The following is a 17,402-nucleotide window of genomic DNA, read 5'->3' on the forward strand; positions in this document are numbered from 1 at the left end:
ATTCTCGATTGCCTCAGTCTTCGAATTGGTGGGCTTGATGCCGTCCGCCGCGATTCTTCCCCCCAGGAGCTCCACTTCAGGCACCAGAAAAACACACTTCGAGCATTTTAACCAGAGCCTCACGCGATTAAGCCGACTCAGAACCTCCTCCAGGTTCTGCAGATGCTCAACGGTGTCCTGACCTGTAACCAAGATGTCGTCCTGGAAGACCACGGTGCGCAGGACTGACTTCAGTAAGCTTTCCATGTTTCTCTGAAATATCGCCGCGGCTGATTGAATCCCAAACGGGCATCTGTTGTAAATGAAGAGACCTTTGTGCATGTTGATGCAGGTGAGGCCCTTCGATGATTCCTCCAGCTCCTGCGTCATGTAGGCCGAGGTCAAGTCCAGCTTCGTGAACGTCTTTCCTCCCGCCAGCATCACAAAAAGGTCGTCTGTCTTTGGTAGTGGGTATTGATCCTGCAGGGAGAAACGATTGATAGTTACTTTGTAATCACCACAGATTCTGACGGTGCCGTCTCCCTTGAGGACTGGAACAATCGGACTGGCCCACTCGTTGAATTCGATCGGCGAAATGATGCCCTCTTGTTGCAGCCGGTCCAGCTCGATCTCCACCCTCTCTCATCATGTATGGTACTGCTCTCGCCTTGTGATGGATGGGTTGCGCCCTTGGAATTAGATGGATCTGCACTTTTGCTCCTTGGAACTTCCCGATGCCTGGTTCGAACAGGGAGGGGAACTTGTTTAGGACCTGGACACACGAAATGTCGTCAACGGGCGAGAGCGCTCGGACGTCGTCTCAGTTCCAGCGTATCTTTCCCAGCCAGCTCCTGCTGAGCAGCGTGGGGCCATCGCCCGGTACCACCCAGAGTGGTAACTTGTGCACCGCACCATTGTAGGAGACCTTTACAGTGGCACTACCGATTATGGGAATCAGTTCCTTTGTGTAAGTTCTCAGTTTAGGGCGAATGGGAGTCAGGACTGGCCTTGAGACCTTGCAGCACCACAATTTATCGAAAGTCTTTTTGCTCATAATGGACTGGCTTGCATCCGTGTCCAGCTCCATTGACACCAGGAGTCCATTTAATTCAACCTTCAGCATTATCGGGGGACACTTTGTGGTAAATGTGTGCACTCCATATACCTCTGCCTCCTCGATCTGAGGCTCTGGTTCGTCATGATCCTGTGGATCTGTCCTCCTCCGCAACCTCCTCAGCAGGGTTTGCAGCTCGCCTGCACATACGTTGGAGGTGTCCCATTGTTCCGCAGCCCTTGCAAACGTATCCTTTGAAGCGACATGAATGGAAACGATGATCACCCCCTTAGCGCCAACAAGGTGTTAATGGCCTTGCATTCATCTCCCTTGATGGTGGACTCTGAGACATCTGCGGAGGTGCAGCTGCAGGCTTGTGAGGCCTGCCCTGTACGTTACAATTCAAAAGCAACATTACTTTGTTCACAGTACTTGTAGCAGCACTCGTGTGCTGAGAAATTTGCTTGGTATTGTCACTGGTGGCGATGAATGCCTGGGCTATCGCTATGGCTTTACCTCAAGGTTGGTGTCTCTACAGTTAAATGTTTGTGAAGTTTTACTTCATGGCCAATGCCAAGTACAAAGAAGTCGCTGAGCATGTGCTCCAAATGTCCTTCAAATTCGCAAAGTCCTGCAAGGCATCTTAGCTCGGCGACATAGCTCACAAATTCCTGGTCTTCAGACCTCTTGTATGTGTAGAACCGGTACCTCTCCATCAGAACGCATTCCTTCGGGTTAAGATGCTCCTGGACCAATGTGCACAAATCATCATACGATTTCTTTGTGGGTTTCACTGGAGCAAGCAGAATTTTCATGAGGCCATACGTTGGTGCCCCGCAAACTGTGAGGAGAATCGCCCTTCGTTTGGCAGCATTTGCTTCTCCTTCCAACTCGTTGGCCACGAAGTATTGGTCGAGTTGCTCCACGAAGATTTCCCAATCATCTACTTCCGAAAGTTTCTCCAGGATGCCCACCGTTTTCTGCATCGTTGTGATGGGGTTCGTCATTTGTATCTTGTTGCCAGTTATTATGTATGAATAAAGAGTCTGACCAGATACTGTGAGCTCAAAGTAAAGTGTGACCGTAGTCTTTTATTGCAGGTCTCCAGAGTGCCTCTCCAACCTGTGAGACCTCCTAAAGTACAGGTGCTCCCAAGGGATTGTGAGATCCCTTGTGACTCCAGGGGATGAGCCCTCTGGTGATTAAGCAAGGTATTTACAGGTTTACATATGTAACAGTAACCTCATAGCTTGGTATATCCCTCACTCCTTCATCATCATCATCATCATCATAGACAGTCCCTCGGAATCGAGGAAGATTTGCTTCCACTCTTAAAGTTTTGAGTTATTTTGTGGCTGAACAGTCCAATACGAGAGACACAGACTCTGTCACAGGTGGGGCAGATAGTCGTTGAGGGAAGGGGTGGATGGGACTGCTTTGCCGCACGCTCTTTCCGCTGCCTGCGCTTGATTTCTGCATGCTCTCGGCGATGAGACTCGAGGTGCTCAGCGCCCTCCCGGATGCACTTCCTCCACTTCGGGAGGTCTTTGGCCAGGGATTCCCAGGTGTCGGTGGGGATGTCGCACTTTATCAGGGAGGCCTTGACGGTGTCCCTATAACATTTCCACTACCCACCTTTGGCTCGCTTGCCGTGAAGGAGTTCCGAGTAGAGCGCTTGCTTTGGGAGTCTTGTGTCTGGCATGCGAACCATGTAGCCTGCCCAGCGGAGCTGATCAAGTGTGGTCAGTGCTTCATTGCTGGGGATTTTGGCCTGGTTGAGGATGTAATGTTGGTGTGCCTGTCCTCCCAGGGGATTTGTAGGATCTTGCAGAGACATCGTTGGTGGTATTTCTCCAGCGACTTGAGGTGTCTACTAAACATGATCTATGTCTCTGTGCCTACAGGAGGATGGATATTACTACAGCCCTGTAGGCCATGGGCTTGGTGGCAGTTTTGAGGATCTGATCTTCAAACACTCTTTTTCTCAGGCGGCTGAAGGCTGCACTGACGCACTGGAGGCGGTGTTGGATCTCGTCGTCAATGCCTGCTCTTGTTGATAGGCTCCCGAGATATCATCATCAAACCAGATGACCAACCCTGCTTAAAAGAGAAGTATAAAAGGACATGCTGGAAGCAGCACTAGGTGTACCTGCAAATGAAATGCCAACCTGGTGAAATTTCAATACAGAACTAAATGCATACTAAACAGCAGAAGCAGCATGCTATAGGCAGAGCTAAGCAATTCCACAGCCAACAGATCAGGTCAAAGCTCTGCAGTCCTGCCACATTCAGTCAATTTAAACAACTATCAAGAGGAGGCTCCATGAACATCCCCATCCTCAATGATGTTGGAGCCCAGCAGATGTGCAAAAGACAAGGCTGACGAGTTCAGAACCTTCTTCACTCAGAATTAGAGAGTGGATCATCCTTCGCAATCACCTGCTCTAGTCCCCGCCATCACTTCTACAGCCAATTTGATTCACTCCACATGATATCAAGAAGTGGGTGATTGCACAATGTTTAGCTCCATTCATAATTTGCCACATAATGAAGAAACCCATGCACAAATATTGCAAGACCTGGACAACATCCAGACTTGGGCTGATAAGTTGTAAGTAACATCTGCGCCACACAAGTGCCAAATAATGACAATCTCCAACAAGAGAGAGTCTAACCACCATGGCATTCAATGGTATTACCATTGTCAAATCCCCCACTATCGACCTCCAATGGGGGTCACCTTTGACCAAAAACTCAACTGGAGTAGTCACATAAATACCCTGGCTACGAGAGCAGGTCAGAGGTTGGGTATTATGTGGCGAGTGGCTCACCTCCTGAATCCACAAGTCTCTCGACCACCTACAAGGCACAAGTCAGGATTGTGATGGAATACTCTCCACTTGCCTGAATGGTTTAAAGCTGCAACAACACTCAAGAAGTTCGACACCATCCAGGACAAAGCAGTCCGCTTGATTGGACCCCCATCTAGCACCTTAAACATTCACTGCCTCCATGATGTCTGCAGTGTGTATTATCTACAGGATATACTGTAGCAAGTATTCAAGGCAACTTCGGCAGCACCTCCCAGACCCGCTACCTCCACCACCAGAAGGATAAATTGCAGGAGGTACATGGGAACACTGTCCCCTCTTAAGTTTCCCTCCAGGTCACAAACCATCCCGCCTTTGATATATATTGCCATTCCTTCATTGTCGCCGAGTCAATATCCTGGCACTCCATACATAACAGCATTGTAGGAGTACCTTCACCACTTGGGTCAAGAAGAAGGGCCACTACTACCTTCTCAAGGGCAACTAGGAATGGGTAATAAACTGCCAGTAATGCCCATATCCCTAAAATAACTTTTTTTAAAAGCCTCAATTCAGGGAGTTGAACACATAATCTAGGCAAAACACTTCAGTGTGGCACGGAGGGAATAATATAACATTGGAGGTACTGGGGCCTGTTACCGCTGGAAATCGGTGGCCATATCCCGGCGGTGACACCACTCCCCCAACTACCGCTCTGCTGCAGCCGATACGTCCGAAGCGTGCTCCGCCAATGTGCCCCCTCCCCCCGAACGCAAAATTCCGCGCAGAAAATCTTGCTCCTCCCGCTCGGTGCCACCGACAGCTTTTTCTGTCGGTGCAGTGTGTTTGGAGTGCTTCTAAAATGGCGGTGCGGCTGCCATTAAAGGGGAGGACCTGTGACCGCCATCTTATTTTTCTTTGTCGGCCGACTGCCATGTCGGGCCGACAATTATGCCTCCGGGTTCAGCTGGGCCGCCAACAGGCAGCCTGGCACCCCCTCTTGGTGGTCCAGTGGACCTAACTTAAAGAATCCCAGAGTCGCTCCCCTTTAAATGAAAGGGAGAGACATGGTGATGCGCCAGTGTGATGACGTCATCAGCACTACGCTGATGAGTCACAGCGGCAGACACTCCACTCGCCCCCACTTCCGCCCCTCTACTTACCGAACTTCTGCCGCACTTCCGTCCGCATTATGACTGACTTCTGGGCTGCTCGAAAAAAAAGCCAAAGAGCGGAATTTTGTACAAGAGGCCACCACATCTACCGCGGCGGAGAAAACAGTCGAAACATGGTAGGTGTGCCATATTTTTGGCAGGGGCGCGGGCGGAGGGGGGGCAATTTCGGCCCCAGTCTTTCAGATGAGAAACCTGTACATTTGTAATTATCCTTGACTGTTGTGTTTTGAGATTTTTTTCAGAATTTTTCCATTGAGAGCTTTTCGAAAAAATAGTTACATAGAAACATAGAAAATAGGTGCAGGAGTAGGCCATTCGGCCCTTCGAGCCTGCACCACCATTCAATAAGATTATAGCTGATCATTTAAATGTTTTTCGAAACACACTAGGGGTGAAATTGGTGGCAATGGAATAAGGGTGATAATGAATTGGCAGCATGCTTTATACCACACCTGATTTTCTTTTCCATCGAAGTAAATGGAGAAGAAAATCGAGCGCGGTGGAAAACGGGCTGCCGATTCATTATTGCCTATTTTGCACGAACACCGAAAAACAATTTCACCCTTGTGTGTTTGCGTAAGTTTATAAAAAGCCACTAAGATGATAGGTGGGGCAAAAATTAGATTGTGTAGTGCTCCCTGTGAGCGGTATTACATGGGGCTAGGGGGTTAGTGCTAGCGAGTGGCGACAGCAGCAACGCTCGGCAAATTTAGTTGGCTGGTACCGGCACCGATAAGTGGTATCGCCCGGAGCGTTGACTTTGGAGAGATTGAAGAAGTACATGTGTGAATGACACAAATATTCCATACAGATGATAAGAGGATACTATTCTTACCCTTCGGTTATTGTAAAATTATAATCTTTTTGTTTATTTAATTTGCTTATTAACACTTTTTAAAATATGTAGACAATCATAATTATAATTGGCAGAAGAGTAAATGGGAAATTATTGAGATGGCTTGGCTTATAAGAAAGATCATCCATTTTAAAATAGTACACATAACTGGACAGTGGTATATTGAAATATTGCAGCAGGACCTTGGAAAAGGCTGCAAACTGCTCAACCGTAGCAAGAACTAGCAGAACAGATAGGTTGCAGAACAGATAGGTTGGGAAGATGCCTATGTGTCTATGTGTCAACCAAGGTTCTTGAAATAGTATAACTACTGTGGAAAAATACAAAAAAATGGAAGGACTATGTAAGTTCAGGTGACACGAGATACCCTATGAAGAGAGAAAGGCAGGTTGCACGTAAGCCAGTGATTGGTTCAGTAAGACTCCATGGAGGGAGAAATTCAGGAGCGCCCCGTTTGAGTTGCTACCTTTTAAAAGTTTGAAAAATTAGCAGCAGGCACTAATGTTTTCAAACTTTAAAAATATTCGGCATTTGTGCTCCAGGAAGGAAGTGAGGCTGTTCAGAGAAGGTTCACTCGGTTGATTCTGGAAATGAGGGGTTTGACTTATGAGGATAGGTTGAGTAGGTTGGGGCCTATGCACATTGGAGTTCAGGAGAATGAGAGGTGATCTTATTGAAACTTCTAAGATAATGAGGGGGCTCGGGAAGGTGGATGCAGAGAGGATATTTCCACTCATAGGGGAAACTAAAACTAAAGAAGATCGACTCCCGCCATATTCGGTGGAAGGTTTGCGGTGGCGGTATGGCGTTGCGTCCCGATCTCCTTCGCCCGGAGATCGTAACGTTATTGTCGTGCGCATCGCCCCGGTAGTGCCCCGGACTCAAACTGGCATTCCCGCCCCTGCAGCATTGCCGGGCGAAAACACCAGCAGCTGCAGGAGGTGTTCATTGAGACGCCGGGCGTTTCGGGGGCCGATGCTTAAAGGTGAGGTGGCCAAGATAAATTTAAAAAAATTAAAATCTCTCTTTGAATTTAGTCTGCCCATTTAAAACTAAGATGAGGAGAAATTTCTTCTCTCAGAGGGTTGTAAATCTATGGAATTCTCTGGCCCAGAGAGCTGTGGAGGCTGGGTCATTGAATATATTTAAAGTGGAGATAGACAGATTTTTGAGCGATAAGGAAGTAAAGGTTGTGGGCAGGGAAGTGGAGCTGAGTCCATGATCAGAACAGCCATGATCTTATTGAATGGCGAAGCAGGCTTGAGGGGCCAAATGGCCTACTTCTCCTATTTCTTATGTTCTTATGTTCTTAAGCGCTCCACTTCCTTCCTGGAGCGCAAGAGGCAGCAGGCGGGGCGGTACTTGTGCAGCAAGCCTGTCCCACCCACCCCTTCCCTCAACGACTATCTGTGCCACCTGTGACAGGGACTACGGTTCTCGTATTGGACTGTTCAGCTACCTAAGGACTCATTTTTAGAATCCTAGGGACTGTCTACGATGATGATGACTTGTGCAGCAAGGGGCCACGCAGCGTTGTCGCATTGGAAGGCTCCTTCCCTCCCTGAAAGGGAAGGGCCATCGGTACAGGCTCTGTAATAGAAGACTTACTTTCTCCTCGATGGCAGCTGCGATCCGGCCCGATCAGTCCGATGCACTGCATCAGAGTGCCGTGCTGATCGACTGCGGGCAGGAAACAAGGAAAAAAATTCAAAGAGAGATTTTAATTTTTTTTTAATTATCTTGGCCACCTCACCTTTAAGCATCGCCCCCCGATGAACGCCTCCTGCAGCTGCTGGTGTTTTTGCCCAGCAATGCTGCAGGGGCCGGAATGCAAGTTTGAGTCCGGGACGCTACCGGGGCGATGCGCACGACAATAACGTCATGATCTCCGGCCGCCGCAAACCTCCCACCGAATATGGCGGGAGTCGATCTTCTCACTGCGCCCGGTCGGTAAGTCATTAGCACCTGTTATTGTTCCCTGGAGCCAATAACGGGAGGCGCTATGTAGGCCAATCTCTAGGCCTGTAGGTTTTGAATGAGAGTAACGGTATAAGAAGGGGGTTTCGACACCCACAAAGTGTAGAAGATTAGAGTCGAGTTCGGGTCACACTATCGTATAATTAATTGCCCAGACTACTTATGAGAATGTCTATCACCACTATAACTAGACACGAGACTCCCAAAGCAAGCGCTCTATTCAGAACTCCTTCACGGCAAACGAACCAAAGGTGGGCAGAGGAAACGTTACAAGGACACCCTCAAAGCCTCCCTGATAAAGTGCAACATCCCCACTGACACCTGGGAGTTCCTGGCCAAAGACCGCCCTAAGTGGAGGAAGTGCATTCGGGAGGACACTGAGCACCTCGAGTCTCATCGCCGAGAGCATGCAGAAATCAAGCGCAGGCAGAAGAAAAAGCGTGTGGCAAACCTGTCCCACCCACCCCTTCCCTCAACGACTATCTGTCCCACCTGTGACAGGGACTATGGTTCTCGTATTGTACTGTTCAGTCACCTAAGGACTCATTTTTAGAGTGGAAGCAAGTCTTCCTCGATTTCGAGGGACTGCCTATGATGATGATATACCCAAGGAAATATTTAACACAGTTCATTGTTTCATATATGTTCAATCACAAATTTAACTTGATGACTCTCGCATTCAAAAACATACTTTATATCTTGCTTCATGTTTCAGTTAGTATTACATCAAACATCATCCTGTTATATGACAGTTCTATCTCTCCAAGAGGAACAGGTATAACAAAAACCATGGGATCATTTATAGAATGATGATAGCATTCTTTCTGAAAAGTAATCGTATCACATTCTGCTTATTTTGTAGGTTCACCACATTCTGAATGACATCCATATACCCATTGAAAATCAAAAGAAGAAAGGTAACATCAGGGAGCCATCAATTTACAGTTTTAGCATTTCTGTTCAGGAAGTATTTTTTATTAAATGTATATTTCAATGATGTGCTCCACCAAAGAGCTACATTACATTATGGTCTCTCTGCATTTTTTATAACATTCTTATAATTGTTGTTGTTAATTTCAGGAGAACGCAAAGAAGATACAGAAATGGGTTCTTTTTTGAAGAGTCGTAACACAGAGAAAGGTACGTCATTCACTCAATTTAGAAGTTCAATGTCCAACTTAATTAAACTAATTTTCTTTCTTTTGTCCTCAGAGATGTAAAGGTCGACTTTCCTTTCCCCACCCACACTGGCCTAGCATGCCTAAAGTACACTGTGCTGCGATGGCCTCAATCCATCCAATGTTGCTATCCTGGGCCATCAGTGCCCCCGCCGCAACCCTGCACCCAGTAATTGGATATATTCAAGAGGGAGTTAGATATGGCCCTTATGGCTAAAGGGATCCAGGGGTATGGAGAGAAAGCAGGAAAGGGGTACTGAGGTGAATGATCAGCCATGATCTTATTGAATGGTGGTGCAGGCTCGAAGGGCCGAATGGCCTACTCCTGCACCTATTTCCTATGTTTCTATGTTTCTATGTAAGATATTGTACTATCCAGCAGCAGCTAAAAGGTCCCATGACATGGTGGTGAGATAATTGCCCTTACAGCCCCTTTCTGTTAGTTAATAAAGAAATTATAGGGAGGGAAATAATTATAAAATCTTACAGTGCCAGAAAAAAGAAATGGCTGTCACAGCATTTCAAAGAAGATACCAAATTACTTTTGCAGCAGCAAACCTCCCTTTGACTCACTGCCCCAACTTCATGCAATGAAGTATAGAGGGTCCACTCATAATCAATCCAGCTATGAGTACAATGCAGCTCCTCTGAGGATCCAGAAGTGATGAATACTCTCATTATATTGGTGATGCCAGTGATGTACATAGTATATAGCATTAGGCAATCCCTCGTATCGAGGATGATCCGCTTCCACACCAAAAAGGGATGAGTTCACAAGTGTTTCAATGAGGGACCTGATATTCTAGATATCGAACTACATACTGAAGGGTGGAAGATGCCCATGCGTGGACTCTTTTAACGTGGGGTGACCGTTGCACACCAGCCACCACACGGGCTTCACAGAGTTAGGTCTTAATCCAGTGGCAAGGGCTAACCAAGACGACTGGAGACCAAGCTCTGCTGCACGGACCTAGTGTGCCCACATGCTCCTTCTCGCCATAGATCGCAGTGTGGGCTGGCCCGTGCTGCCTCTGGGCCCTCGCCTCTCCTGGGCCCCGATCTCTCGCCGCTCCTCCGACCTGATCAAAAATGGAGCAGTCAGTAACAGGACATCAATTAGTCTCCTCTTATCTTGGAGACATCAAATATTGACACACTGTTATTTGAAATATCAAAATATTAAACTCCAGCCTAGTTGAAGGGTTATTAACATCAGCAGAAACAAACACCAACTAACAGAATGATCATGATTCAGTAGGATGTGAATAGTAATAGGCAGTCCCTCATATCGAGGATGACCCACTTCCACACCAAAAAGGGATGAGTTCACAAGTGTTTCAATGAGGGACCTGATATTCTAGGTCCCGAACTACATACTGAAGGGTGGAAGGTGCCTGTGCATGGATTCTTTTAACGTGGTGTGGCCATTGCACACCAGCCACCACACGGGCTTGACAGAGCTAGGTCTTGATCCAGTGGCAAGGGTTAACCAAGACGACTGGAGACCAAGCTCTGCTGCAACGGTCCGTTGTACATGCACTATTTGTGTAGTGATGCAAAGGGGAAGCGCCCAGTTATTTTGGCTGTTCCAGCTGGGCGGGACTGCACTTGCCTGGTTCATTCTTATCTGTCTAATCGTAGCCAGAGAATCACTTGCAATGACTTCTCTTGCTGCCCCCGCATCGTTACCTCTGGTGTCCCCCAAGGATCTATCCTTGGTCCCCTCCTATTTCTCATCTACATGTTGCCCCTTGGCGACATCATCCAGAAACACAGCTTTAATTTCCATATGTATGCTGATGACACCCAGCTCTACCTCAATACCACTTCTCTCGCCCCCTCCACGGTCTCTAAATTGTCTGACATCCAGTTCTGGATGAGCAGAAATGTTCTCCAATTGAATATTGGGAAGACCAAAGCCATTGTTATCAGTCCCCACCACAAACTCCGTTCCCTAGCCACTGACTCCAGCCCTCTGCCCAACTCCTGTCTGAGTCTGAACCAGACTGTTCGCAACCTTGGTGTCATATTTGATCCTGCAATGTGTTTTTGACCACATATCCGCAGCATAACTAAGACCCCCTATTTCCACCTCCGTAACATCACCAGTCTCTGCCCTTGCCTCAGCTCATCCGCTGCTGAAGCCCTCATCCATGTCTTTGTTACCTCTAGACTTGACTATGCCAATACACTCCGGCTGGCCTCCCACATTCTATCCTACATAAACTAGAGGTGATCCAAAACTCGGCTGCCTGTATCCTAACTTGCACCAAGTCCCGGTCACCCATCACCCTTGTGCTCGCTGGCCTACATTGGCTTTGGGTTAAGCAAAGCCTCGATTTCAAAATTCTCATCCTTATTTTCATGGCCTCAATTAAATTCTCATGGCCTCACCCTTCCCTATCTCTGTAATCTCCTCCAGCCCCACAACCCTCCCGCGATGTCTGCGCTCCTCGAATTCTGCCCTCTTGAGCATCCCTGATTATAATCGCTCAACCATTGGTGGCCATGCCTTCTGTTGCCTTGGCCCCAAGCTCTGGAACTCCCTACCTAAATCTCTCCGCCTCGTTCCTCCTTCAAGACGCTCCTTAAAACATACCTCTTTGACCAAGCTTTTGGTCACCTGCGCTAATTTCTACTTATGCGGCTCTGTATCAAATTTTTTACCTCATAATACTCCTGTGAAGCTCCTAGGCATTAAAGGCGCTATATAAATACAAGTTGTTGTTGTTGTTTCCACAGTTGTGGGAAGGGTGGTCACTGAGCTTCACCCACAGGTGCGTTCACACAAGGATGCAATATGATTCATTGACCTCTTGTTCTGTCAATTTATTTCCTTTTGGTTAAAAGGTGCTGATGGTTCCAAACAGAGGAAAACAGATTTGATTTCTTATTGGTCATTAAGCAATGCAAGTAGTCGTCTATGCTTTTATAATTAATACAGGGAAGACTCCACTTTGTGTAAGATTAATCCCGAAATAGCAGAAGACTATATTGTTCTATTTAAAACGGAATTTGTCCTGAATTCCAGCAGCTAAAGTTCTCCTCTCTCCCACCTGGATCATGGCTTCCAGGTTTAGCTTATAACTAGATACTTTTTTGCAGTCATTAATTTAATAATGATAAATAAGTGATTGAACTTGTCACTGATAGCAAGATCTAATTTCCACATAGAGAGACAGAGAAAGCAATGCAGCATTAGTCTACCCTACCAATATTTCAATGATATCCAATAGCTTGGTGCAAAAATATGGGCTTACTGAGGACAATTCTACCGGGTGTCCCAGAGGTATCTCATTTGTACAGACCTTATCCAAAGGGTTAGAATATATTTGGACATCCACTGTGTATAAATAAAAATAAAATCAAATTCTTGTAATGTACCACTCAATAAATCTTTCCCAAAGAAATAGTCATGATATTGTCATCTCATAGAATCATAGACATTTACGGCACAGAGGGAGGCCATTTGGCCCATCGTGCCTGTGCCGGCCGAAAACGAGCTATCCAGCCTAATCTCACTTTCCAGCTCTTGTAGGTTATGGCACTTCAAGTGTATATCCAAGTACTTTTTGAATGTGAAGAGGATTTCTGCCTCTACCACTCTTTCCAGCAGTGAGTTCCAGACCCCCACCACCTTCTGGGTGAAAAGAAATTCTGCTCAACACCTCTGTAATCCTATCAATTACTTTAAATCTATGCCCCCTGGCTATTGACCTCACTGCTAAGGGGAATAGGTCCTTCCAATCCACTCTATCTTGGCTCCTCATAATTTTATGCACCTCAATTAAGTCTCCCCTCAGCCTCCTCTGTTCCAAAGAAAACAAACCCAGTCTATCCAGTCTTTGCTCATAGCTAAAATTCTCCAGTCCTGGTAACATCCTCATAATCTCCTCTGTATCCTTTCTAGTGCAATCACATCTTTCCTGTAATGTGGTGACCAGAACTGCATGCAGTACTGTAGCTGTGGCCTAACTAATGTTTTACAGTTCAAGCATAACCTCCCTGCTCTTGTATTCTATGCCACGGCTAAATGTCTTCTTAACTACCTTATCTACCTGTCCTGCTATCTTCAAGGATCTGTGGACATGCACTCCAAGGTCCCTCTGTTCCTCTACACAGCTCAATATTCTACCATTTATTGTGTATTCCCTTGCCTTGTTAGCCCTCCCCAAATGGATTACATCGCTCTTTTCTGGATTGAATTCCATTTCACACTTTTTTGCCCACCTGACCAGTCCACTGATATCTTCCTGCAGTCTACAGATTTCTTCCTCACTATCAAACACATGGCCAATTTTTGTACCATCCGCAAACTTCTTAATCACGCCCCTACATTGAAGTCTTAATCATTGATATATACCACAAAAAGCAAGGCACCATAGCATGATTAAATTTCAAATTCAGATGGAGGGTGAGAAAGTTGGATCTCTAACCAGCGTACTAAGCTTAAATAAAGGAGACTATGAAGGTATCAGGGCAGAGTTGGGTAAAGTGGACTGGGAAAATAGATTAAAGTATAGGACGGTTGATGAACAGTGGTGTACATTTAAGGAGATATTTCACAACTCTCAAGAAAAATATATTCCAGTGAGGACGAAAGGGCATAAGAGAAAAGATAGCCATCCGTGGCTAACTAAGGAAATAAAGAACGGTATCCAATTAAAAACAAGGGCACACAATGTGTACAACACTAGTGGAAGGACAGAAGATTGGAAAGCGTTTAAAAGCCAACAAAGAATGATTCAAAAAATGATTAAGAAAGGGAAGATAGACCATGAAAGTAAACTATCACAAAATATAAAAACAGATAGCAAGAGTTTCTATAGGTATATAAAAAGGAAAAGAGTGGCTAGAGTAAATGTTGGTCCCTTAGAGGTCAAGACCGGGGAATTAGTAATGGGGAACATGGAGATGGCAGAAACTCTGAACAAATATTTTGTATCAGTCTTTACGGTTGAGGACACTACCAATATTCCAACAGTGGATAGTCAAGGGGCTATGTGGGGGGTGGGGGGAACTTAACACAATCACAATTGCTAAGGAGGTGGTACTCAGTAAGATGGACTAAAGGCGGATAAATCCCTTGGACTTGATGGCTTGCAACCTAGGGTCTTAAGAGAAGTAGCAGCAGGGATAGTGGATGCATTGATTGTAATTTACCAAAATTCCCTGGATTCTCGGGAGGTCCCATCAGATTGGAAAACTGCAAATGTAACGCCCCTATTTAAAAAAGGAGGCAGACAAAAAGCAGGAAACTATCGACCAGTTAGCCTAACATCTGTGGTTGGAAAGATGTTGGAGTCCATTATTAAAGAAGCAGTAACATGACATTTGGAAAAGCAAAATTCAGTCAGGTAGAGTCAGCATGGATTTATGAAGGGGAAGTCATGTTTGACAAATTTGCTAGAATTCTTTGAGGATGTAACGAACAAAGTGGATAAAGGGGAACCAGTGGATGTGGTATATTTGGATTTCCAGAAGGCATTTGACAAGGTGCCACGTAAAAGGTTACTGCACAAAATAAAAGTTCACGGGGTTGGAGATAATATATTAGCATGGATAGAGGATTGGCTAACGAACAGAAAACAAAGAGTAGGGATAAATAGTTCATTCTCGGGTTGGCAATCAGTAACCAGTGGGGTGCCGCAGGGATCAGTGCTGGGACCCCAACTATTTACAATCTATATTAATGACTTGGAGGGAGGAACCGAGTGTAATGTAGCCAAGTTTGCTGACGATACAAAGATGGGAGGAAAAGCAATGTGTGAGGAGGACTCAAAAAATCTGCAAAAGGACATAGATAGACTAAGTGAGTGGGCAAAAATTTGGCAGCTAGAGTATAAAGTTGGCAAGTGTGAGGTCATGCACTTTGGCAGAAAAAAAATCAAAGAGCAAGTTATTATTTAAATGGAGAAAGATTGCGAAGTGCTGCAGAACAGCGGGACCTGGGGGTACTTGTGTATGAAATACAAAAGGTTAGTCTGCAGGTACAGCAAATGATCAGGAAGGTCAATGGAATCTTGGCCTTTATTGCAAAGGGGATGGAGTATAAAAGCAGGGAAGTCTTGCTGCAGTTGTACAGGGTATTAGTGAGGCCACACCTGGAATACTGTGTTCAGTTTTGGTTTCCAAATTTATGAAAGGATATATTTGCTTTGGAGGCCGTTCAGAGAAGGTTCACAAAGTTGATTCCGGAGATGAGGGGGTTGACTTATGAGGAACGATTGAGTCGGTTGGGCCTCTACTCATTGGAATTCAGAAGAATGAGAGGTGATCTTATCGAAACGTATAAGATTATGAGGGGGCTTGACAAGGTGGATGCAGAGAGGATGTTTCCACTGATCGGAGAGACTAGAACTAGAGGGCATAATCTTAGAATAAGGGGCCGCCCATTTAAAACTGAGATGAGGAGAAATTTCTTCTCTGAGGATTGTGGACCTGTGGAATTCGCTGCCTCAGTGAACTATGGAAGCTGGGTCTTTTGAATAAATTTAAGACAGAAATAGACAGTTTCTTAAACGATAAGGGAATAAGAGATTATGGAGAGCGGGCAGGGAAGTGGACCTGAGTCCATGATCGGATCAGCCATGATCATATTAAATGGCAGAGCAGGCTCGAGGGGCCGTATGGCCTACTCCTGCTCCTATTTATTTTGTTCTTATGTACTGAGCCCTGGGAGCCCCATTGGAAACAGCCTTCCAGTCACAAAAACACACATCGACCATTGGCCTTTGCTTCCTGCCACTGAGCCAATTTTGGATCCAACTTGCCATTTTCACTTGGATCCCATGGGCTTTTACTTTTCTGACCAGTCTGCCATATGGGACCTTATCAAAAGCCTTGCTAAAATCCATGTGGACAACATCAAACGCGCTATCCTCAACGATCCTCATTACCTCCTCAAAAAATTTAATCAAGTTAGTCAGACCTGACATTCCCATAACAAATCTATGCGGACTGTCCTTGATTAATCCATGCCTTACTAAATGACGAGTAATACTGTCCCTCATAATTTTTTTCCAATAATTTACCCACCACCGAGGTTATGCTGACAGGACTGTAATTACTTGTTCTATCCCGTTCTCCCTTTTTAAACAATGGTACAATGTTAGCAGTCCTCCAGCACCACACCTGTAGCCAGATAGGATTGAAAAATGATGGTTAGAGCCTCTGCTATTTCCTCCTTTGCTTCTCTTAACAGCCTGGGATACAATTTATCCGGGCCTGTCGATTTATCTACTTTCAAAGTTGCTAAACCCTTTAATATTTCCTCCCTCACTATTTGTATCTCATCTAATATTTCACACTCCTCCTTAACGCCAATGGCTGCATTGTCCCTCTCTTTTGTGAAGACAGACACAAAGTACTCATTACGATCCATACCCACATCTTCCGCCTCAACATACAGCTTATCTTTTTGGTCTCTAATGGGACTTACTCTTTCTTTAGTTATCCTATTAGTTATATTTTTAAAACAACTTTGGGTTTTCCTTGATTTTACTTACCAATAATTTTTCATGCCCTCTTTGTTTTTATGATTTTCTTTTTAATTTCACCTCTGCTCTTTCTATACTCCTCTAGGCTTTCTGCAGTATTTAGTGCTCGATATCTGACATAAACTTCCCTTTTTATCCTTATCTTACCCTTTGTGCCCCTTGACATCCAGGGGCTCTAGATTTGGGGGTCCCACCCTTTTTTTGTGGGAACATATTTGCTCTGAAGTCTCCCTATCTCATCCTTGAATTCCTCCCACTGCTCTGACATTGAATTACCTTCAAGTAGTTGTTTCCAGTCCACTTTTGTTAAATCACATCTCATCTTAGTAAAATTGACCTTTCCCCAATTGAGAACTTTTATTCCTGGACTATCATTCTAATCTGCATAATCTTTCAGCTTTATTTGAGAAAAAAGACTTGGGCCTAGAAATTTGGGTGGTTTGCGCCACCAATTAGCGGCATGAAATGGCGAAAAAACAGCGGCCAACGCTCTGTCACCAGCTGGTGGCGGGTCCAGCGGCAACTGCCATTTTCAGCATGTTGCCTGCTATCGGCGAAAGTATTTTAATGAGTTGGAGTGTGACATCAATCAGCCTACAAAGCCGAGTTGGTGCCAGCTCATCCATTTTGGAGTTCTCCGCTCGCATTGCCTCCCACGCTAAATCACGCCAGTGTTTGCTGCCACTAACAGGTCTTTCAGCAACTTTTATGGTCATGAGGAGTCTGCCAGGACTGAGGATGGATGTTGAAACTTCAAATGCCTCCTTTATAAAGGTTCTTCTTTTAAACTTTCATTTTTTGCCCATTAGTGGTGGGCGGTTGCATTTTCTGGCAGCTTTCCGGGATGTCTACAGTGTTTGTGGGTCAGTAAGTC

At 45.6% G+C, this 17,402-nt stretch overlaps 1 protein-coding gene across 1 annotated transcript in view; it reads left to right on the forward strand.

Annotated features, from left to right (window-relative positions):
- The window catches only part of LOC139274638 (anoctamin-7-like), a 126,625-nt gene that overhangs the window by 33,793 nt on the left and 75,430 nt on the right, over positions 1-17,402 (forward strand). The window contains exons 3-4 of the mRNA XM_070891316.1: positions 8,714-8,768; positions 8,932-8,991. Coding sequence (XP_070747417.1) covers positions 8,714-8,768; positions 8,932-8,991 — 115 coding nt within the window. The remainder of the gene's footprint in view (positions 1-8,713; positions 8,769-8,931; positions 8,992-17,402) is intronic.

Source organism: Pristiophorus japonicus, chromosome 10, assembly GCF_044704955.1.
Source record: "Pristiophorus japonicus isolate sPriJap1 chromosome 10, sPriJap1.hap1, whole genome shotgun sequence".
Lineage (NCBI taxonomy): Eukaryota > Metazoa > Chordata > Chondrichthyes > Pristiophoridae > Pristiophorus > Pristiophorus japonicus.